This window comes from Megalops cyprinoides, chromosome 8, assembly GCF_013368585.1.
Source record: "Megalops cyprinoides isolate fMegCyp1 chromosome 8, fMegCyp1.pri, whole genome shotgun sequence".
NCBI lineage: Eukaryota > Metazoa > Chordata > Actinopteri > Elopiformes > Megalopidae > Megalops > Megalops cyprinoides.
In genome coordinates, this window is record NC_050590.1 from 11814223 (window position 1) to 11838261 (window position 24039).

General features: G+C 42.3%; 1 protein-coding gene across 1 annotated transcript in view; it reads right to left on the bottom strand.

The window, feature by feature from the left end:
* LOC118782282 (transcription initiation factor TFIID subunit 4-like) overlaps positions 1-23822 on the bottom strand; it is a 72914-nt gene extending 49092 nt beyond the window's left edge. Inside the window, exons 1-9 of the mRNA XM_036535590.1 lie at positions 23288-23822; positions 22355-22981; positions 13290-13480; positions 7440-7532; positions 6673-6867; positions 4368-4490; positions 2799-2888; positions 1942-2163; positions 599-671 (exon numbers count right to left, since the gene is read on the bottom strand). Coding sequence (XP_036391483.1) covers positions 599-671; positions 1942-2163; positions 2799-2888; positions 4368-4490; positions 6673-6867; positions 7440-7532; positions 13290-13480; positions 22355-22981; positions 23288-23822 — 2149 coding nt within the window. The remainder of the gene's footprint in view (positions 1-598; positions 672-1941; positions 2164-2798; positions 2889-4367; positions 4491-6672; positions 6868-7439; positions 7533-13289; positions 13481-22354; positions 22982-23287) is intronic.
* Between the last annotated feature and the right edge of the window lie 217 nt (positions 23823-24039).

Consider the following 24039-nt stretch of genomic DNA (forward strand, 5'->3'; position numbering starts at 1 on the left):
TGGTACAGAAAAACACATTGTGCTGTCAATATCACTATGTTTCACTGACTCTCCTTATAGTCCAAATCGCGTCCTAGAGCTCACAGAAGCATTTCCGGAAAGGCACAACGACAGCCAAAATGAATTTAAACTTGATTTTAACAGGCATGTTCCTAGCCAAAAGGCACAAAGTATTTTTAGAACTTCCCTGCATTCCAATTTAAGGACATAAAACAACCTACAGATTCCCCACTGCAGGCAATCTTAAGTGGAAGCAGACAGAATTTGTACGCACCTCTGAGCAGACACCTGTACAGCACAGACTGCAAAGACCATAATGTTTGCACCAGGGTGCAAGTAGGAGATGTAACTTCTTTTAAGGCCCAGGATGTAACTTTTAAAATATTACTGTGCATCTAGGGACCATAGATACTCTTTGTAAGTCCATCACCGGACTTAAGTCTCCACTTAAGTTCACTTAGCTTGTGTGCAACTGGGATTCACCTTGGGATTCAGGCCCCACACTAAATTCTGATATGACACTGGTGGTGCAGATAGTAAGTACGCCTATGCCCTAAGAGGTGGGCGTATCATTTGTGAGAACAAGAGCGGCGGGTACCTGGGGGCCGAACAGCCTGCGTAATCACCATGGGCACACGAACTTGGCTCTGAATGCCTGCTCTCTTCACGCCCTGGAAAAGTGAGGACGAGATGGGGGAGAAGGAGCTGTTATTCAGCAGTCAAGACTTATAACCAGATGGCAAATATGAGACTGTGAGCTAAGGATGATGGTAGGACTCTTCTTCATTGGGTCTGTGCTGAGCTAGGCATGTGTCATACAAGTCCCTCACTCAACCCTTCTCATTGATTATTATGATACGAGAAAACTGCTCTAATAAACAAAATTTCCAAGGATTAATTATCCAATTGCGGCAACAGGAAAAGAATTCGATTAAGCAATTTTGACACAAAGACCTGTTTGAGTCTGTCTGAGGTGTGTTTCTGTACATACAAAAGAGAAGAAGAGGGGTAAGGAGTATTGAAAGAGGGAGGATGGAAGGGGGGCTGAGCTGGGAAAACATCCATAGATACTGCCACCAGCATGGCCTCAGGGTAAGCCATCCATTCCTACCAGCTTGCTTCTCACTGCATATTTTTCAACCTTGTTTTCCACCCCCTGTCTCTTGGTGCATTACTGTTCAAGTTGGGGAAATGATGGAAACTATTTTACAGAGAACGACTGCAGGGCCACTGAGACTAAGCTATACATTTGGCCAGAACTCTATTTCTCCTGGCACCAGAGGCATGCATCAAGCACAGGGGTGGAATGCTTTCAGCTTACATAACCGTTTATTTGGTTTAAAAGTACATTCAAAACCATATACTTCCTCCTTGTGCAGTACATAATTATATGTGCGTGACATGCACGGCTGTGTGTGAGCTTGGGGGAGGGATTAAGTTGAGCCTGAGTATTAAAATACCTGACACTCAGTTTGAAGTGCTGTTATTAAGCAAAAAACATGCAAATGTCTTGATCTTTACAAGGGGATAGGTCACAGTAGTGCTGAGTATAGTTTATTGAGTTCATAGTCTTCCAACAATCCTAGTATAGTTCAGCAGCTTCCACACACTCTGGCAGAGCCAAATACAGTCAAGTGCCTCCACACTCTCACAGAGTGTAGATCGGCCATCTCACCACTCCCTAACAGTGCGGAGTATAGTTCAGAAGCTGGGTATAGTGATCTCAATGACCTTCAGGTAGTCCCAGCCTTGGTTCAGGATGCTAATCTGTGACCACAGTGCATCTCCTTAAAACCTATTACTCTAAGACCCAAACTGAGCAAGGCCATGGCCTGCTAGAGCTTCTGTCTCTTCAGTAGTGTTAGAGGGCCCTGACAAGAAATGATCAAAAACAAGAAAACAAGATGAAATTAATTTAGAGCTTTCAAGGGGTGGACCTACCAAGGCAGCAGCCTGTCCTTGGGCTGCCCCTGGCAGGACGCCCGGCACAGCGGTGGTGATGCTGTTGGGATGGCGCACCCGGACAGTGGGACCGGCGACGATGGCGGGCACGGCGCCAGTGGTGGCCTGCGGTGCCCCTGGGGCCGGTTTTACCTGCTGCAGGGGCTGCGTCAGCGACTGCTGGCTGTTGAGCAGCGACAGCCTGAGGGCAGGCAGGCTTTTCTGTTTACAGGGGAAAAGAGATCCACACAGCACAGACATTTCATTTAAAACAATATTTGCAGAGCATGCTGGGTATTTAAATATCCTGAAACTTCTCTGAAAATTATTCACAAAGCCATTCATGGAATACAGAGAGAACAAATCCATGCATCTGCTCACCTACGTATTATACTTTACTATTATATTTTTAATTTATTTTTTTAATTATATTAACTGTTACAAACTGTACATAGTTCAACCACACTACATGCAACTTTAAAATGAGAGTCCAGCCAGCAGTACTGGCAAATCAGATTATTTCACAAGGCAGCCAAAGCCAAATAATCTGCACTGAGGCAGAGGTGGAGATCTGTGACACTGTATCATACATATTTACATCTAGACAGATTTACTTCCCATGACAACAGGACCGTGATTGTTGACAGAGCTGTGACTCGGTGACATGATGTGACACTCGTCACGGATGGCTGGAGAACACTGCTGGCTATGGACATGGGCTGCCACACGCTGTCTCCCCGCATGTCTGACTTAGGGAGAGGCCGGGGGAGGTACACGTGCCTCCCCCCTGGCATCCTGGTGTCACATGAGGTGACCACTCCTCTAAACCTCTGAGACAGGACACTGGGTGCACCAACCTTGAGGAAAGGAACCAAGTAAGGCTGGGGGGAGGACTTCAGCTCTGACTGCAGGCGATTGGTGAATTCTTCAGGTTCAATCTTAGCGTCCTGGCATAATAGAGAGGGGATAATAATATATGACTACTGATGTGACTAACCAGCAATTTTCAAAAAAATAGAAAAAAGGAAAAAATACATAAACATAACAGGGAAGGATGGGAATTAAGCACCACATAATGTTAGTTTACTAGCATATAATTTTTGACAAAAAATTACGACAAAAAACACTGGTATTTTAACCAGTACAACATAACGCTGCCATTTAAAAAGGAACTGCCTGCTGCCACCAACAGACACAGATGTGCATTACAGAGCAGGGTACTCTAATGCAGCATGCTTTTTTGATGGTTGAAAATTTAACACAAATTTCTATGAGCCATTATCTACCCCACTGCAAATAATATTAATTCCAAGGGTTCTGCTTGCTTTATAAGGTTGGACACTGACTCTCAGTGCATGTGAGGTGTGTGTCCCATATGGAAAACAGTACAGTCCTATGACCCCATCAACAGATAATCCCAAAAATATCCAATTAATCATGTGACACTCTTCCACTCAATCAATGTTTCTTTCCATGCTATTATAGGTATTATAAATGGTGCTCTAAACAAGGTCATAACCATCCTCTTTGTCATCTGGACCACTGCTGTACCTCCACTCTGAGAAAGAAGGTTCCCACTACCCTGCCTGAGGCCAATATTTTGATCCCTTGTCCACCTCACTGGCTGTGGACTGGAACTATTCTTACAAACTAATGCGATGACCTGATGTGTTATATGTTATGCCAGTATCTTTACTATTATTTTCCAGAAGTCTCTCAACAACTCTTTCTGAGGGTCAGGGAATAATCTTCTATTTTTTCCCCAAATGGCCTAGGTTTTCTGGGGGTTTTTTTGTCTGTTTGATTCCTTCTGGAAAATGTCATATTTACAGTGCTCTTCATTGTAAAAATGTGCTATTAAATTAAAATTTGATTGACTGACATATTACTGAAGTATATCCAAATCAAAGCAAAGCATCATGTGCAAATTACATCTCTCTGCAGAGGTCCATTTCTTTGTACATATGTCCACTATTTCAAGATATTACATTACATTGCATGCATGGCTATATTGTATGCATTCAGCCTTTCAATTCAAAGGCCCACTGTACATGGTAATGAATGTGCGACCGGGACATATCTCAGCACTAGTGAGTAATCACTTCTATTAGAAAGTCAGTGAGTGGCTAGTCCTGAATCAAGGAATAGCTGCAATGTCTCTATTGTAGACCTGCAGTGCTTTCAGATAGGTTTCAGATGAAATGTTATAAAATTGATTGGAGAAATACACATTGCAGGCATGCAATGAGTGGTGGCGATTGGCTCTCACTGAGTACTGAAAGAAAGTTCCTTTAATTTTGTGATTCATGTCAGCAACAGTTCGAGAACATCAGAAAACATGAAGTGCAGTATACAAAGTCTGGCTGAGGATACCTTTGCTTCCCAATAAGCTCGACTGAGACAGCTGAGAGACAACTGAGACTCACCAGCAGGTCTTGGACGAGCGCCTTCACATTTCGGGACGTTTCTGGAGAGGGTGAGTTGTGGGACGCAAGCTTTATCAGCGTTGCCAAGAAGTTCTTGCATTTTTTCACATTTTCTTGCATCTCCTAGGAGCAGAATAAGTACACAGTCAACTCAGATTCCCAAAACACAATCACTCGTTCAGAGAAGTGAGAGGTTTTGTTTGCTATACTTTCATAACTCATAAAGATTGCTCACAATCACCATCTTGTTAAACATGTATGCTTAGCTTATGTCATTCAGAATTCCATGTGTTCTGTGCAGGTGACACTAGTTTAGCCACTTCAGAGCAAAGGGCACAGTCTGTTGTGTTCCTCCTTAATGATAACATTGCATAGAAGCAATGTAATCAAAAATACTTTACAAGTAAAGATATATGCACCAGGGAGAAAGGGGAGTGGACCATTCACTGCAATATTTCAGTTTCCAAACTGGATGCTGGGATTGCGTGGGGCCTATTGTTTTGGCTCGGCCCGATAGCTGCAGAGATGCTACCGTAACAAAAGCAGCTAAACAAGTTCAATCCATTCTGCTATCAGACAGCAAACAACTTTATACCTTACAGTAATTCAGAATGAATACCAGAGAATTCTGGTTTACCTGAGACCACATAACATTTCTTTTGTTACTGACTTGAATATTATAACAGAGGTACAACTTAGGCAACGCAAACTGAGAAGATGCAATCTGCCCAATGGCCATTCCTTCCTTCCTGTTTTTATTCATGAATGTGTATGAGTGTGTGTTAGGGCCCTGTGAGTTTTTCATTAACAAGCCTTGCAACAGGGTGCTTTTTGCCATCAAGTTCATCGCCAATTAGTAAAAGCATGAGAATTTGTATGTTTCTGGTAGGGCCCTGGATAACTGGATAATTGTTTCATTTAGAAACCATACCAGAGGTGGGTGAGGGACAAGAGAAAAACAAAAGCAAGGACAGCAATGAGAGGGGGTCTGTTTGACTCCTTGATTTTACACATTTTAGTCATTGTTTGGCTGCCTATTCTAACAATTTTACCCTACCCTAACTATTTATATTAAATTATGTATATTTTGAACATCTCCACCCAGTGTTTTTTAAGCAGAAAACTTATAAGAGGAGAAGTATCAGCCAGCTTTTTCACACACACTTAAACCAAGTCACCTAATTTATTGTTCCGTGTAACAGACAATGCCAGTACCACAAATTCAACGTAAAATACTTGATTACTTGATTTACCCTAAATGCCAAGGTTGGGAGCTAATCAACTTTAACTTAAACTTTGGTTTGATATTTATTATGAGTCAACATATGCTCCATGTACAGCAGCAGCTTGGAACAGAGACATTTCCTAGCGGCTGTGAAATTTGCTTAACATCTGTTTGTTCTTACATTACAGTAAAACTACTGTACCCTTACTCTACAGCTATTTATTTACAGTCAGAAAGGGGTTTTGTAAAAACTCAGTTCACAAGCATATGGTGTCTAGCCATGTATTTGACAGACATGCAAACCACTTGCTAACCCAGTGACAGGTTATGGTCAGGTATGATTTTTAAGACCAGCAGGATTTGTTTGAGGGACATTTGTGTTTATGTATACATACACCATTGTCTCTCTAATGTCATGTACAACCATTTCTGTCTGCTTAATAAATTTTAATTTGCATCACAATTTAGCATCTTTAAAAATGTGCTAGCAATTTAAAATTTGCTGGTTTAGATAGGGAACTTGAGATTCAGCTAGTGATCTGCAATCTCATGCACTTTTATGAAACCAGATACTAACAGCTAAGCTTAACACCTAAACAAGAGTCCTCTTGTGACTAGTTTACATATTTTGATGAAAACACACCGTGAACATTGTTTGGACATAACAATCAATACTTACAGCCAAACACACAAACATCACAGCTGTACATAATTCAATACTTGAGGTAAAGTCACACCTCTCAGGCTAATAATCAGTCCCCTGGATCTGCCATGCCATGGGAACAAGGAGAAACGAGTTCTTTGTCACATTGCGTCTGTAATGTAGCTAACCTCTAAGTGGAATGCTAAGCATATGTATTGTTGTATAATGGTGTGATATAATCATGGCAGGCCTCTGCCAGATGGAAAATTATTATGAAGGCCTTGGAATGTTCAAATTTGGGAAGCCCTGCTCTAATGTACACCAGAGCGACAGCCAGAGCCCAGCTGTGGGAGACCAGGGCTGTGGTGACAAACCCAGCCTGCTGGCAGCTGTGACAGTCACACAGCCCTAAGTGCAGAGCAGAGCGGAGCGGGGACCTGGGAGATGACGGAGGCTCCAGGGGCAGGGGGTGCAGAGATGGCTGGCGTGGCGCTTTGCGGGGGCAGGGGCTGGGAGGCGGGCTGGGGCTGGGCCTGGGGGGCGCTCTGTCCCCCTGCGATCACCGTGGGGGGCTGCTGCGGAGCCGTCACAGCCACCGCCGCTGCCAGCGGGCCCCCGGTCACTGCCGCCTTCTGGAAAAGAAAGCAGCAGACAGGGAGACAAACAGGACATGACTCCTCCCTCCCAGCAAGGCCACGGAGAACAGGAGAAAACAGCGGGACTTTCGTGTCACATTGGGTGTTCTGACTTCTCTGGACATGGCTCAACAGTGAGGGAGGGGCCTGATGCAAAGTATCTCTACCCAAAAATCATAACCAGGGGGGCACCCCTTCTGTCTACATTATGCCTGGATCTTTTTTTCCAGCAAAGCAAATAAAAAACTGGAAAACTATTCATATCATGTTTAAAAAAGATTTTTATTTCATGCATATTAGTTTAAGTATAAGTAAATTTACATGTTCAAATTTATTCAGCACATCACCATTCCTAAAAGAAAAAATATGTGCCTATTCAGCATTTTGCCCCCAGACAATGACATTAGTCAAGCAATGATGGACTTAATTAATGATCCCGCTGATGGTGACAGTGAGTGGCATTCCCAGTGGCTCTATCTATAGGTGTAATCTGCACAGGGCAGGGCGCTGGGTGGGGGAAGAGCAGTGATGCGGGGGCTGCTCACGGCAGGGGCTGCGGGCATAGACACCTGGAGGGCAGGACTACCAGTGGGAGTGGGGGGCTGCACCATCTTGGCCTGGACTGGGGGGCCTGGACGGATGACTTGGGAGATCATAGGAGACTGCAGGAGAGGAGAGGGAGAAATGGGGGGGATTAAAACACCATGCAACAAACAGAGGATCAGTACAGCAGGAAAAAAAAAAGAGAGGCAGGCAGTGACTCCATAGACTTGCATACGGGAGTGAGGACTACAGTTCAGCTGCCTGCTGATGCACTGCTGTGGTGGGGGAGTCCTGGCTGTAACTGCTATAGACAGTGAGTGCCATTGGGAGACAGTCAGTTCAGCCTGCTCTGATAAAACTGAAGCTGCCGTTACATCTGTCACCATCTCCGATACCGCAGGCCTGCCTGGCCCCAGCTCCATGTTAGAGGGATAATTAGCACAGAGAGGACATTCAGCTCCACTCCTGCCAATTAGTCTGCGGGTGGCAGATTGTGGAGAGGTTCGCCACTGCCACAGCCTGGAGAGGCGCTCAGCACAGAAAGCAGTCCATCAAGACCCTCTCCTTACAGCTGGAGCTTTCCAACACAACACAGCCAGGCATGCAAACCCAACACTTCAATGGACTCGCGTGTCCGAACCCACTGGTTGCCCCACCCATCCTGAGCGAAAATGGTCCCTCCGAGCTCAACATAAAATGACACTGTACACATGCTCTGGTAAAAATAGACACACAGGCGCTGTGATCGTTGCGGGGCTTTGTCTGTGTGTCTGTGTATATGTGTGTGTGTGTATGTGCGTGTGTGCGTGCGTCTGTGTCTGGGGTGGGAGAGTTGGGGGGGTTAAGATTAGGTGCCGGCGGATCCAGCTTGACAAGCCCTGGCCTTGTGTAAGACAGAGTGTGGAGCGCTAACGGCGTGCGATGCTGTCGCCGGCGCTGAGCGACAGAGCTGCCCCGCAGCACTACAGGCACGCTACCCACTCTGCCAGCCAGGACACTTGACACGACGCGGCCTTGACTCTCTATTCTGGGCACTGACTGCAGCCTGCACTCTCTGCGTCACCTGGAGCAGTTCCTGGGAGAACGCAAACACAGGGAGGAGGAAGAGCCAGCAGCACCGCTCACCAGCTGCAGCTCCTTGGGCACCAATACAGTGTGTGTGTGTGTGTGTGTGTGTGCGTGTGTGTGTGTGCGTGTGTGTGTGTGCGTGCATGCGCGTGTGTGTGTGTGCGTGTGTGAGTGTGTGTGAGTGCATGTGAGTGTGTGTGCGCGCACACATGCTGGGAGGATGCAGGGAGGCTCAGAGACCCGCGCAGAGGGCCAGCCCCGGGAAGCGTCTGACTGCTAGGTATGCCATCACAACAGATTATTCATTTATGAGTTAAAGCGTTGTTAGCTTTTTAAAACAATCAGACAGTTGGGTGATGAATGATTTAACAAATGTGGAAAGAGCTTTGAAAGTATTCCGCTTTTTATCCAAGTCGCATGAGAGCAATGGCCCGACTGGGAAGGGGCATTGTAAATAGTCAGGCTGTTCATGCATTAACCAGCCATTTTCACTCTTTCCTGACTGAATCACTCATTCTGTGTGTTCTGGAAGATTCTCTGTTCATAAAAGCCTTTCAGTGGTTGGCAATTATTACAAAATGTATCTCCTGGAACTAGAATAACGTATATGAATTGTCAATATCTCAGGCTATTAGTCTGTAAATGCTGTTTGAGGAAGTGTATAGAGGTGGTTATGGCACAGGGTCAATAACCAGAAGGTCGTGGGTTTCTATCCCACAATACTTTACAGATGATTTATTGCCAGATTATCCCATCTCCCCTCTTCAGAACCATCACAGTTAAACAGCCCCCAAACTCAAAACTCCATTGTGTGTCCATACCGGAATCACAACACTCAAGTGAATCTGGGGCAGGCCCAAAAACACTAAATGAATTTCCACTCTAGTGGGCAATTCATCTAGTGACAGTGCATACGGGGAGAAAGGTAATGAAAAATACTGTGTAAGGTGAGACTAGACTGGAATTTTATTTTAGCTTTCATAAAAACCCAGTCAATATGCAGCATCCTGCTCTGTTGTTGCAGCCTTGAATGCAGCCTCTGACTGTGTACAGGATCAGACCAGGTTAGCTACAAGAGGCCAGAGCCCATAGGTACTGTCAACTGCAGAACACCATGTTCACAGGAGAACATTCACACCAGCAGTAAAGGAGCCCTTTCCAGCATATGTCAATCAATGAGGGGAAAGAACACTCCCAGTGCTCTGGAAAGGGCTGCTCCTACTCTACCTCCTATAAGCAGGTTTTCCAAAATGAAAATCAAATCTTAAAACCTTGAATGAGGAAATTTAGCCTTTACACTGTACAACACTAATGGCAACAGTCAGCCTTTGTAAGTTGCTTATACGTAAAGTATGTTAAACCTATACAGTACTGCAAAAGAGTAAAATGTGAGGAAACTCAACCTTTCCCCCAAATAAGAGAGAACTTTGTGTAAATCACGTATGATTTGCATATATGTGGGAGGCTACTCAAACGATCAATGTCCTAAAAAAAATCTTACATATTCAGTCTGAGGGTTTTATCATTTCAGTGTGTAACTTTCAATATGAACCAAACAGCAGAGTGACAGAATAAAAAAGGAAAAAACTTAATTATTTTGAGATTAGATGTGTTGACCACATGTTAAAAATCTGATATGTGAAGCCAGATAAGTGAAACATGTTCATTAATTTATACATCCAAGATTAAGAAATAGAAAAAATAAAAACCTATTATTTAAATGTAACAGAGTAGTAAAATGAAAACTACAGTATAGTACCTGACAGTTAAATTAGTCCCAAAATCAGCCCTGATGTGAAAGTATAAAATAAACAGAAAATAAATATTACTCTGAAATATCACAAGGGGGACATAAAATACATGGAGTGTAATTCACTTTCGAATCGCTATGAAACACAATGAACTGCTGCCCCCTAGTGGTACTTCCTCAAAAATGGCAATTGAAATGTAAGATCTGCCAGACATCACTGAAAAATATAAATCAGTTTTGAAAGATTACATGGGTGAATGTACAACGACATTTAACATCCTCTGAAAACCTGAATACACACATGGTGAATTAATATAGTATTTTCCTTATCAATTCCTCCTTACACGGACAAGTTTGTTCACATAAAATGCTGGTGGGTTGGTATTCTACATGTAGCTACCAAGAAAACAAATATTAAGACATTTTGTAATAACAGATATTTGAATTCATAATTAATATGTAAAACTTTTCTTAATTTGGAGAAATCATACAGGTCACAGTTAATATTATGGTGGGTACTCCTATGAAGTACCCTGATGTTAAAATGCACCCTCTGGCACATTGACTACACGTTTAAATGAAAATACAGTTTTGATGTTGTAGACTGGAATTCATTTTCATATCCCTTATACACTGAAATTCAAAACAGTTCAACAAGCTCATCTAATTGCACAGATGTTTTTCCTTTTTTCACTTTAATAACCACAAAGGAAAAATATAAAGACCTGAAATAACCCTTGATTAATCAGTTATAAAATAAATTACTTATTTTGTTCTGGATAATACAAGTAAGATATAATCAAGAATGAAATCACTTGAGTGTCAAGTTCAAATAACATTAATATTAAAGTTTTCAGATGTTACAAGTGAAGTTTCTTCTAATGAACAGTAAAACAGACAGTGAAATTTTGTAAAACAGTGTATTTAAAATTAATTATAATATTATGCAGATTGAATCTAAGATATTTTATTTGTGATAAACAGGGACTGAAAAAATACAATAGACTCAAACATCCCACATTGTGTTTCATAGGCCACATCAGGCTCATGAGATATATTTTATTCCTCTGTGGTTGCATTTATGAATAATCTCCTGAGAAACAGCTAGATGGCACTCCACACCAACTGTATCCCTTTTAACACACCCAGTGTCCCTGCATTAATCCATCTGTCAATTTAATTCTCTCTAACAGTTAATTAGCGGTGCCACCTGCAGCACAGTCTTTGGAATGCATTATCTGAGGTAACCAGCTGTTTAGAGGTGACCTGATTGTGGAGGCTGAGGAAGTGGGTGGAGTTAGAGATGCTCAAGGAGACCAGACTGAACAGAGCTTCCTGCAAGTCTCTTATAACCAGAATATGCAAAGCAAGAAAACAAAGGCAAATGAATCTACCTTTCACCATCAGCGTAGTTTTTCTAGAGCCTCCAATCTCTTACTACCTTCCTCTCTGCATCTCCTATTCCTGGGCTAATGCCATTAATAACAGCTGCTGCTGTGCTGTTTTTTTTTTTTTTAACTTATTGGTTCAGATGATGATGTTAACTGTGTGAATGGCACAGAAATACAGTGAACATCGGCCAATTTCTTAGAAATTCTCTGTGAGTGCAGAGTAGATATTAATCTGGCTTTCAGGACTGACTGGCTTCTGTCAAAGTTTTAAACAAGTCTAATTTCCTCCCTCTTGGATATCAGAAGCTTATGTATTCCATCCCTAAAATAAATTGTTAAGTGTTAAAAAAAACACTTACAAGATAGCTATAAATGCATAGTGTCCCTTACTGTATTTCAATACTTCAGTTTCATGGTCAGTTTCTATACACTGCTAAGCATACTGTATGTTCTTATATATCAGTCATTTATGCAGCTGGATATACTGAAGCAATGCTGGTTAAGCAGCTTGCTCAGGGATACAACAGTAGTGCCCAGAACTGAACCAGCAACCTTTGGGTTGCAAGCCCTGCTTGTAACCCCATATGCACACTCAAAGTTGATACAATGCTTGTGGGAGACATTTACAATTATGTTTATTCATTTGGCAGACGCTTTTACTCAAAGCAACTTACAAGTGAGGTAGGGAGCCATGCTATAACACACTCCAGGAATGAAGGAAACCGATTTTGTAAAATAAATACCCTGACAAAATCAAATATATTTTTCTCTCAATGGTCAGAGCCTAAAAGTTAGCAAGCAGTTTTAAATGACTACGTGGCTACATTTTCGGTTTCCTGAATATATTTACATTTACGTTTACATTTATTTATTTAGCAGACGCTTTTATCCAAAGCGACTTACAAAAGTGTATACAGCAAGTATAGCGACAGTACGGGGACAGGATGTGTACAGTTCCAATATATCATTGTAGGTTGACATTGCAGACACTTCTTACTGCTGTTTCACAAAAATTAACTTTTATATGCCATCTAAAGGATGGCAGACCAGAAAACAACCAAATGCAAAGAATCTCAAAGAGGTTTCTCTTATTCTCCCAATAAAGTCTCTAACGCATTGTGTTGGGCCTAGGATTTACATCTAAACGAGCTGTCATACACAATGGTCATACACTACAATGGCCATTTGTGAAATGTCTGTATGACACAATCTGACATGCACCAAGCTTGACTATTATTGCCAATCAAATGCTGAAAGGCTTTCAGGCTTTATTTTGTATGATGTCCTTTCACGCTAACCATCCCTTTTTGAAAAAGTAAAATCATTCTGACCAGGAAAAATGTACTATGTTTGTTGTATTTCTCAAGTTATCACTGTACCTGTGTGACAGCCAAAGACCTAAATTAAAAGGGAAACTGAAATATTTCAAAAGCAGCTACTGTGAACTGTAGGTGGCAAAAATCCAAGACAAGTTAGGTTTTTAAATATTTTCAAACAATGTTCTTCTAAAGTTGTGTGGTATGCTGATATGAACACCTTGACTGACTACAGCTTTTACCTTGTTGAAATACTTCCTGAATCAAGCACAGATCAGTAAACCCTATAGCCAGTCACCTCTGCTGTGGAAGTGCGTGGAGAGGCAGACAGTCAGGTGCAATGGTTCGTACCTGTGTGGTGGTCACCCTGAAGGTGGTCCCGGGGGTGGGGGTCGCAGGTCGAGGGGAGATGCTGTTCTGGCCTTGACTCTGGGCCTGTGCTTGGGCCTGGGCCTGGGCTTGGGCTTGGGCCTGGGCCTGGGCCAGGGCCTGCTGTGGAACCATCACTAACTGCCCCATCTCAGTGCGCACTAGCACCATGCCTGAAACACAGAGAGACACAATGACATCCACACTGGCCCAAGCTGACACTCTGTCACCGAAGATCATCAAAATCTGTCCTAACTCATCATTGACGCTAAGGGCAGGGGGATCTTTTGGAACACAACAGAAGTCTACCAGTTGAAAAACCGGCAGTAACACATATTATGTTGTTGAAATGTTGCGTCATCGCCTACAAATATATTTATTACGATGAACATGCAGGACTCTTGAGAAAAACAAGGGTAGGGTTTTTGCTTATGTCTAAAAATTCATGAATGATCTAAGGGCTGGCTATATGTTTACTAAAAGCCTTAATGCATATTCTGTAGCTTTTTCAATTAAGTTACATTTAATAGATGAGTGTTAGAAGTGGGGTGGATGCATTTGTGCGATGCCAAGATCTCTCCTGACCAGCTGCACTGACTTCACACCTCATTAGTCACCATAATGTATGTTTTCATACAGGTTTCAGTCCTAAGAGGAAGTGAAACCATGAAAACAAAAGGTTTGATTCTAAGGGTATACCAAAGATTACCCTTGCAAATGTAATTCAACGGTACCGTTATTGGTAACCAGTAATGAGAAATTGTCCGTCAATCTAATGTTATGTTGAGGAATATATTATTTGTTGAATATTTTGTTGAGTACAAAACAATATATATTACCAGGTCACCAACTAGCCTACCTGTTGTTCTGTGCAAATTGTGAAAGGGCCCCTTCTGGCTCGGAGCTTGTCTCCCCAACACTAACTCTGGCGCAGGTTAAAAAAGCTGATAGTGTTACAGCGTTGTTTTTTATATAGACTGATATTATGAATGAAGACATAAACATAGTAACTTGTTAGCAAAAACGATGAGTGTACAATAAGACAGGTGGGTGAAACGAGGAATCTGAAACCTGGAACACGAGCGTGAAGGCACCTGCAAAGCTACATGGGAAGCAAGGGAGTTCCTGAATATTTCACAGACGTGAGGGGATCAGGTTGGTCTACGCTGGCACATCCACCACATCAATAAATAAACAGAATTAACAAGAGTTCTCTGGAATGTGCCTGCACATCAGTGAGACACCAATGCTAACATACCAGGGTTAACACAAAGCTGCTACGCCTTCAACTACAGCTACCTACATCAAAGAGGTAAACATTCTGAATTACAGCAACGGAGCATTTCAGTAGGGATACACGATATTGGATTTTTGCCGATATTTTCAAACTCATTTTGGCCGATTGCCGATGCCGATACCGATATAGTGTGTGTGTATATTATATTTATACTATTTAAAAATGGTCTCACTCCCCTCCGGAAGCAGAGAGAAGCTTAGCAGCACACAACTAGCATCCTCACAGGGTGAGAAGCCTAGCTAGGGGTCGGTCAAAACCATTAGGCCTTCCGTTCAAGTCCCAAAGCACGAGCTCGGCGATCACTTTTTCCCATCGCATTCTCTCCTTCTGGAGCCACGATATTTATTTTGAATGAGCAGAGACACAATAAATTTGCAGAAAACATTATTCGCTGTCCAGTGATGTTGTGTAAGTGTACAAACACAAAAATTACGCCCTCTGTTCGAGTCCCAAAGCAGGAACTTGGCGATTGCGCGTTGTCTTATTTCCCATTGCCGTCTCTGCTTCCAGAGCCGCGTTATTTAACATTTTTCTAACGCCCCCTCCAGAAGCAGAGAAAAGCTTTGCAGCACACAGCTAGCATCTTTCCAGGGTGAGAAACCTAGCTAGGGGGTCGGTCGAAACCAGTAAGACCTCCGTTCGAGTTCCAAAGCACGAGCTCGGCGATCGCGGGCTGTCTTGTTTCATTTCAAATCGCATTCTGTCCTTATGGAGCTGCGTTATTTAAAAATGATCTCACTCACACCCCTCCAGAAGCAGAGAACAGCTCAGCAACACACAGCTAGCATCCTCCTAGAGTGAGAAACTTAGCTAGCCTATATATTTTACCCCTCCTCGCATCACTGGTGCTTTCCAAGCATTGCACATAGCAATTTTGTTATCCGTTTCAGATACTTTGAAATACTTCCATACAGCTGACATGTTGAAGCGTGTTGCTGGCACTCATAATAAACATTCAGCGTCATCACGTGTGCATAGACTATGCGGCATAGTTAACGCATCACCTTATCAGCCAGGCACCTCAGCAGAAATTTTCGTATCTGCCGGTGCCGATAATTAACTTTTTATCAGCCGATACCAATGTCGTGCCTATATCGTCATGCATCCCTACATTTCAGTGCTGAAGCTATTACTTGTGCAGCATAACAGAACACCTGAGGTAACAGCGTGAGAAATACATCTTCATTTACACAACAAAAAAGGTTGGAAAGTTTTAGAAAAGCATACATGTGACAGCTAACTACAGGATATAGCTGCAAATGACTTATCTTTCAAGAAATACACATGGAGGCCTTCAGGAATTTTCAGTACTTTTTCCCCCTTGATGCAACCCTGTTTTGGAATCAACATTTGCAAACTGGGCTCCTCTCTGTGACACCCTCTGGAGCACATGGCACAAAGTGCATTACTGTGTAGTGGGTGCTCATTGGAGGATATGTACAACTCCACTGATATCATCTACACAACTCCCAAGACAAATCACAAGGCGCCTGAGAGTGATGAAACCAGATAATTCTGGTCAAACTATCCACCCCTGGTTAAATCAAGCCAATTTGGTCTGTTGTTGCAGAATCCTGGTCATCGTCAGAACATGACACAACCAGGTTCAAAGCCCAGCCATAGGGCTCAGAGTGAGAGTGTAGGAGATTGTTACTTACTTGTAGTTAAAGCTCAAGAAGAAACCTGAAAACAAACTGATCACATGCCTTATGTCCGGCACATTCCTTGCAACAACCAAAAGTATTAACATTACATTTACTAACAAACAAACTTAATTGCCATACAGATGATTTTATATATACAGATGCTCAAATGTCAAACCAAATACTAAGGTCAACCAAGAGATCACAATAAACATGAACACACGTGATTCTTCAAAACAACAATTAACAAAGCGAAATAAAGGATATTCTCACCATACTGTAATAATGTCTCAATCTGTTTTGTCATTTTATGTAAGAATGCATATAATGCTGAAAACCATGAACTGTGTTAATTATACAGTCCCCTCCATAATTATTGGTACCCCTGGTAAAGATGAGTAAAAAGGATTATAAGAAATTCACCTTTTGGTGAATAAGCTTAGTCTCACACTGAAAAAATAAGAAAAATCCAATCTTTAATTGAAGTAAATTTATTCATGGAAAAAAAATTCTCTCATCAAGAAATAATTATTTTTAACAAAACCACATGTGCCACAATTATTGGCACCCCTGCATCTAATACTTTGTACAACCTCCCTTTGCCAATAAAACAGCACTGAGTCTTCTCCTATAACATCTTATAAGGTTGGAGAATACAGAGCAGGGAATTTGAGACCATTCCTCTTTACAGAATATCTCCAGCTCGTCCAGGGTCCTAGGTCCTCGTGCACTCTCCTCTTTAGCTCACCCCACAGGTTTTCTATGGGGTTTAGGTCAGGGGACTGAGGTGGCCATGGCAGAAGCTTGATTTTGTGTTCAGTAAACCATTTTTGTGTTGATCAGGATGTATGTTTTGGATCACTGTCCTCCTGGAAGATCCAATGATGACCCATTTTTAGTCTCTTGGCAGAGGCAGCCAGATTTTGATTTAAAATGTCCTGGTATTTCATGGAGGCTATGATGGCATGTACCCTAACGAGGTTCCCAGGGCCTTTGGAGGAGAAACAGCCCCACAACATCACAGACCCTCCACCATACTTAACAGTGGGGATGAGGTTCTTTTCAGTATAGGCATCCTTCTTTTTACGCCAAACCCACCTTGAGTGTTTGTTGCCAAAAACCTCAATTTTCGTTTATTCTGACCATAGAACACGGTTCCAGTCAAAGTCCCAGTAGCGTTTAGCAAACTCCACGCGCTTATGCTTAGGGTAAAATGACAGAAAAGGCTTTTTTCTGCCATGCCTTCCAAAAACTCTGTTGGCATGGAGGTGGCGTCTGATGGTAGTTTTGGAGACTTGAGCCCAAGATGCTACTTTTTTCGGTAACTCTCCAACAGTGATCCTTTGGGCTTTTTTTTTGCCTCTCTTACAATCCTCCTCACTGTGCCCAAGCTCGTCCAGGCAAGTTTGTCACAGTTCCAGTTGATTGGAACTTTTTAATTATTGCCCTAACGGTAGACATGGGCATTTTCAGGCGAGTAGCTATTTTTTATAGCCATTCCCTGACTTTTGAAGGTTAACACACTTTTCCCTTATTTGATTTGTGTGTTCTCTTATCTTTCCCATGTTGAAGAATGACTAAGGGAATTTGGCCTCTGTGTCACCTCATATTTATACCCCAGTGGAACAGGAAGTCATGGATTATTGCTTGAAAGTTCCACAACACTCTGATCAACTTAAAAAAGTAAAACGTAAATGGAAAAAATGCTTCAGTTACATTTTGTTTATAAGAATTTCTGGGGGTGCCCATAAATAAAAATATTTCTTGATGAGGTATTTTTTTCTCTGAATAGATTGACTTCAATTAAAGGTTGGATTTTTTCAGTGTGAGACTAAGCTAATTCACCAAAAGGTGAATTTCTTATAACCCTTTTTACTCATCTTTATCAGGGGTGCCAATAATTGTGGAGGGGACTGTATGTAGAGAAAGTAGTGAGTCATGGCAGTGACTGTGAGGTTACAATTTCTGTTACAAACCAGGGTTTTGGCTAGGGGCCTGCTGAGAGCAGTGTCTGCAGTATGAGGTATACCTGGAGTACTAACTAACCTATTCATTTAGATGCACAACACTGCCACATCACATTTTGTCACTGTGGTGGTAATGGATAAAATTTGCATTTTTTATGCTCTCCCACCTTTCTTTTGTATTGAGCACTTCAATACTAGGCTTGCCTCACCGTGACAACCGCTACAGGACAGCAATTGCAATTCTCTCATGCAGTCACACACAGCAACATCTGTTCTTCATACTAGGAGCGCACCACAATAAAGCAACTGTCAACTGGAGGATAGGTGCTTCTCCACTGACATCATCTGAGTGCCTAAAAGTTGTTAACGGTGGTGAGACAAGGAATCCCTCCCAAAAAACCCACCGCTACCCTGGGGGTATAACACAAGTGGGCTTGAAACTGGGCCATGGGGCTCAGCATGCACTCAGAATGAGTGCATTATCGAATAGAGCCAGTCAGAGGGTGCAAAAACATTTGTTTTGACAGACAGGAAACTGTTAGAAAAACAAACCTAGGAGGAATACCTATTACAGCTTTTTTATTTATTTTATTTATTATTATATTTATTATTTCCTGTTCAAGACAGGAGTCTGCACCAATGCATAGCTATGAAGATGTTTTCAGTTAAAACAGGACACGTTTCAACCCTCAACAGGGGTGTTCAGTGCTGGCTGTCACATCACATATGCTTTGTGTAAAAAAAACAGTTAGCTGTGGAAATTGTTCCAAATGACCACCACAGGCTACATCCTGCTAACCTGCTACATGCTAACTGGTACAAAATTATATGTATAGGTCATTTTACAACTGAAGCCCATTTTACACTAGTACCAACTGAATTAATATTGGTTGAGTGCATCGGCTTGGGGTTTGTCCCCAATTTTTTAGTCACATCAAAGCCCTTTTCAGTGCCATGAATGTTTAACTACCACAAATAATGAAAGAGATGCAATATTATGAATAACTAGTGTTGGGAGACTGAGGCTTTATAAACCTGAAAATGGGTGGAGCAATCACGTATTATGTCAGAGACTGACTGATTTGAACTAATCACTTATTGCTATGAAGAGCAATACCTTGTGATCATATTAGTCTGATTGACACCATATGGTAATATCACCCATCATGGGGCTCATGGGGCCTCACTCTTCAGTCACTACAAATAGCCGAGATTAGAACAGCTGTGGCCAAGGCAAAGTAATAATCCAAGATCAGCCGTCAGAGGGATGGGACTTGACTGCTATAAGCAGGTTTTCAGAGAAGAACTTGATGGAGAACTTTAAAAAGACACATGTACATTTCAGCATTTGTGTGCCTACCCAAAGCTTTGATTTAAAATATGTATACCAGATTCGCAAGGTACGTTGTTATCAGTTCGGCATCAAATGGGTTTTTCTAGCCTCACAGAATAGCACCATTTACAAATAAATTAGTGCGTCAATTTTAATTTAGCCAATTACCAATAAAGTGCTGTGCTTATTTGTTGTCTCTGCTGTGTGGGTAATTTGCCTTCGACATCTGGGTCCTATTCAGTCACTGCTTTATAGTTCATGAAAACCACCGTTCTGCAACATTGTTGATTCTGTATTACATACGAGCCTATCACAGACACTGTCTGGCATATTTCTCTGGATTTCTTCCTCTGTTCAAATCAAAAAGGGTGAGGGTCCCCTCGTGGGACCATTGAGTTGTTAGGGTTTCCATGGCAGCAAGCTAGCTGCTTGCTGCTGAAGCTGTTGAAATGGCAAGTGACACATGACCCAAGTAGAAGCGATTTCTCAGCTGATCTTTTCGATACATGCGACGTCAGATCTATCACACCATCGGCCAGCACAGCAGGGAGGACCTGTGTCAGACTACCCAAATTGGTACTTGGACAAATCCACCTTGTAACACTCTCCTTGAGTGCATCAGTTCATTTTCGCTGTCAGACTTAGACAGAAATCACTACAGACAATGTGTTTTCACCCTGAATGAGTGTGTTGCTACTTGTCGATTCAAACACTGCCTCATACTGAAATGGATATTCTTAAAAACTGTAAAGGAATTCAATTTCCACCCTTAGCCATGATGTACGTAAGAGACTGTAGTATATCTGCATAAATGTCACTACATATTTGCTTATGAGGTTGCTTATAGACCACAGATTCTGCAAAGCACCTCAGCCCTTACCTTAGGTAGAGCCATGTCACTAGAACTTCTCGGCAAAATCAATAACTCTGTATTTTTCATATTAGCTGAGACTGCTGAAAAAGAACTACGAGAAATAAATAAATAAATAAATAAATAAATAAATGTGCAGCCACTGGAAATATGGTTACTCCCTTCTTACCTTTTTGAGTGCCATTAGCACCTTTACAAATTCTACTCCCCACGTGTTGATTTTCATCTTAACGCCTGATGTAATGCCTTCATCCCAAAACTGCCATAACTTTACCTTTCCACCCTTTTCTTAGCTCTTCCTGCAACTTCAACCAACAAATTAAGTTCCCCAAAAAAGATGTAGTTTTAAAATAAGGGACATTAATTCCATTTATTCAAAGCCAATGGTTCATTTATGAGCCAAAGGTTTATCTTGTGTCTGTTGGCTACACTCATCTTCAGGTGATGAGCTACGTACCTGCTACGTAGAATCCAAATGGTTTATTAAAAAAAAAAAAAAAAAAAAAACAGTATAACTGACACATTAAGATGACTACAAACTGAAGATGAAATTGCTGAAAATGAAGACTATAAAAAGATGTACCTAAGCAACAACCAGAACATACAAATTATTACTGACTGTCTAAAAAGTAGATTCGTCTCAAATTTTAAAAAGGTGCAACTGAAAGCAGAGTTCATTAAATCAGACTCGTTAAAGGTATTGTAACAGAGGATTGTTGTTTCAGATCAAAAAATCAATATACTTGCTTTCCAATGTCTCATCAGTCAACAGTACGCATTTCATTTGTGACAAGGATCCAGAAAAACACCAACATGTGTGTTCAATGTCACATTTTAATTTTAATCGGAGGCTAATGTTAAAGTCTATAGGCTACTGTTAAGTGCCCAATTTCATAAAAGTACTGTCCTTGAGTTTTAAGATGCTGAACAAAATGAAAATGTCTTTTGCCTAGTTTGCTGAGTTACACCCGGCCAGTTGACGCCAACTGACTGCAGCACAATCTACTGAAGTCACTGTTCCTAAACTTCTGCTAAGAGTCAGGGATTTACTCAACTATACTGTGCTCTTCAGTTTCATGATACTGCTTGGTAAAAACCACAAAAGGAAGTGACCAAATGTGTGCTCATGTCACACCTACAAACACTGAATTCCCTCCAATTAAAAGTCCTCAGCAGGTTGTTGTGATGGAGTCCCTTTGGTTTCTCACACATGGTGATACAACAGGTGTAGGAATCACAGAATGCATGAACTCTTAAAAGTAAACTTAAGTATTGTTTTAAAGAAAATGTGCACTATTATTTTATTTATTGTTATATTTGAAATGAAGAGGGAAATCAGGCTATACCACCATGGCTCAGTAATGATTAGTCCCTATCACTCCAAACACAGGTGTCTGGGAAGTGACATCAGTTGAAAATTGGAAAGTAGCCACAGCACAATGATCTTTCAGGAGAAATTACATGCAGTGTTTACAAAAACTATTTCAACTGCACACACAGTCCCCATGTACTGATACTGAAACTAAACTCTAAACTCTTTGTAATTGTTGGTGTGACCCTGTGACGCACTACATCAGGTTACCATAGAAATCACAAATATCCCACAAGACTTCAACTTTTAGCCCTTCCTGGAGTAAACAGTGAAATTATAATACAAGCACTGAGTGACAGAGACTTTGAAGAGGTGCAGTGTTCAGGAATAAATACAATCAGCATGAGGCAACAAAGAACACACAGCACTCTATTTTAAATGTAACGAAAAAGAGTTCAACTCATGTAATTGTCGCTGTAATTAAACACATTTTCAAGATAGTTTAAGGTTCAGTTTTGTAAATTTAAAACTGATATACATCTGATCACTGAAAAGAAACACATGCGTTTCTCTCAACTTTCACAAAATGATCATTTAGAGAGGCGACAGCTTATTTGTTCTTACCCTGTGGGATGGTGAATCCGGGTGGGAGCTGAATGGTAGTCTGCTGTTGAGGTGGTCTTACAATCAGCTGCGGTGCCACTATCCTCTGAGTGGCACCTACTCCGGGTCGAACTTGTTGGGGCTGCGTCGCAGTTGCTATGGCAGGGGACGGTAAAGGAGCCCCGGGTCTTATACCAACCGTGGTGGCCGACGGCTGACCCACAACATTCAGCGCCGTTTTCGGTACAGCCGTGAGGGTTGTGGGGCTGCTGACTGCAGGCACCGAATTGGTAACAGAACTCTGCTGCTGGCTTGAGGGGTTAACAGCGGGAGCGGGAGAAGCAGTAGGGTTGTTTATTGAACCCACAACGCCAGGCTGACTCGACATTATTATTTTTGATGTTACGGCAGAGTCTGACTTCGGATTACCGGCATCTGCGCTCTTGTTGTGGTTTACTATCTGAGTAGCTCCAGCGACTGTGGGACCTGCCCGAGCGTCTTGCTGGACTAATGCTGAAACTGTAGTACCATTTCCATTCTGTGAAATGCTAGCCATGATGTGACTCGGAAGTCTTTGCAGAGCTATGGTCGGAGTCCCTCGACCATCCAGAGTAATCGCCGTTTGGGCAGCTGAAAAATCTGGCTGCGCTACAGTTAAAGTGGTCGTATTTGAACACGTTGCCACAGTTACACTAGAGTGAACCGTGCTGACACTACTAACGACCGTGTTTACGTTATTATCCAAACACACAGTTGCACCTCCGGCTTGGAAGCCTGTAACAGCGGCAGTAGCAGCAGCATTTGAATGAGAGTTGACTAACGTTACCGCTCCGCTGTTTCCGTTCAAACTCTGTATTCCTGCAGGAGCAGTCCTTATCGTTGAAGTAATGTGTTTTTTTAAAGGATTCGTCTCTGTCGTCACGGTTGTTGCCCCGCCTGAACCCAAAGCAGTACCTCTGTTGGTAGGGTTGATGCTGACCAGCGGAGGTGGCAAAGTTACCAGTCCAGATGCAGACAGTGTTGTGGTATTAGATGCTCCATGTGATTGCAAGCCGCTACTGGCGTCTACCCCAGTCGCAGAAGTGATGGAAGCTTCTTCGAACGGAGAAATGGAATTAAGTGAAGACGATATCTTATCCGAGCTAATTTCTTTAGAGTTAGGCTCCTGACTTAGCCCAGCTTTATGTTGTCCTTGTTGTTGTTGCTGCTGCTGCTCTACTACAGTACCCACTTGGGCAGGTAGCATTCTTCCTAAGTGGTGATTGGCAGCGCCTGTAGACCCAGCACTCCTGGTTTCAGTATGGGGAGCTGGTGGGTTGCTTTGGCCGACAAGCTGTGACTCCAGGGAGCCCACTAAGTCGCTTACAGCTTTTTCGTCCACCTCGGAGAAGAGCATATCTTCCAGAGGGTCGGAGGCGCCCGCCATCTTTGATCTCAGATCGCTGTCCAAATTTTCATGAAGCCTGTACGCAGGCGTGTTACTGGGCATTGTGGGATGCGTGTGACGTCAGAGCGCCAAAATTCATCTCTCAGTCCTTTTGATTTTATTTCACAGGAAGGTGTTGGTAAAAGGTTGAAATGGAGGCTGGATAACAAAGAAATCTTTTTTACTCTAACACGCAATAGATATTTGTTTCCGTTATAGTGAAACACATTATTTGGCATGGATGTGTCACACCTTCAGCATGAAAGTAGATATTCTGTGT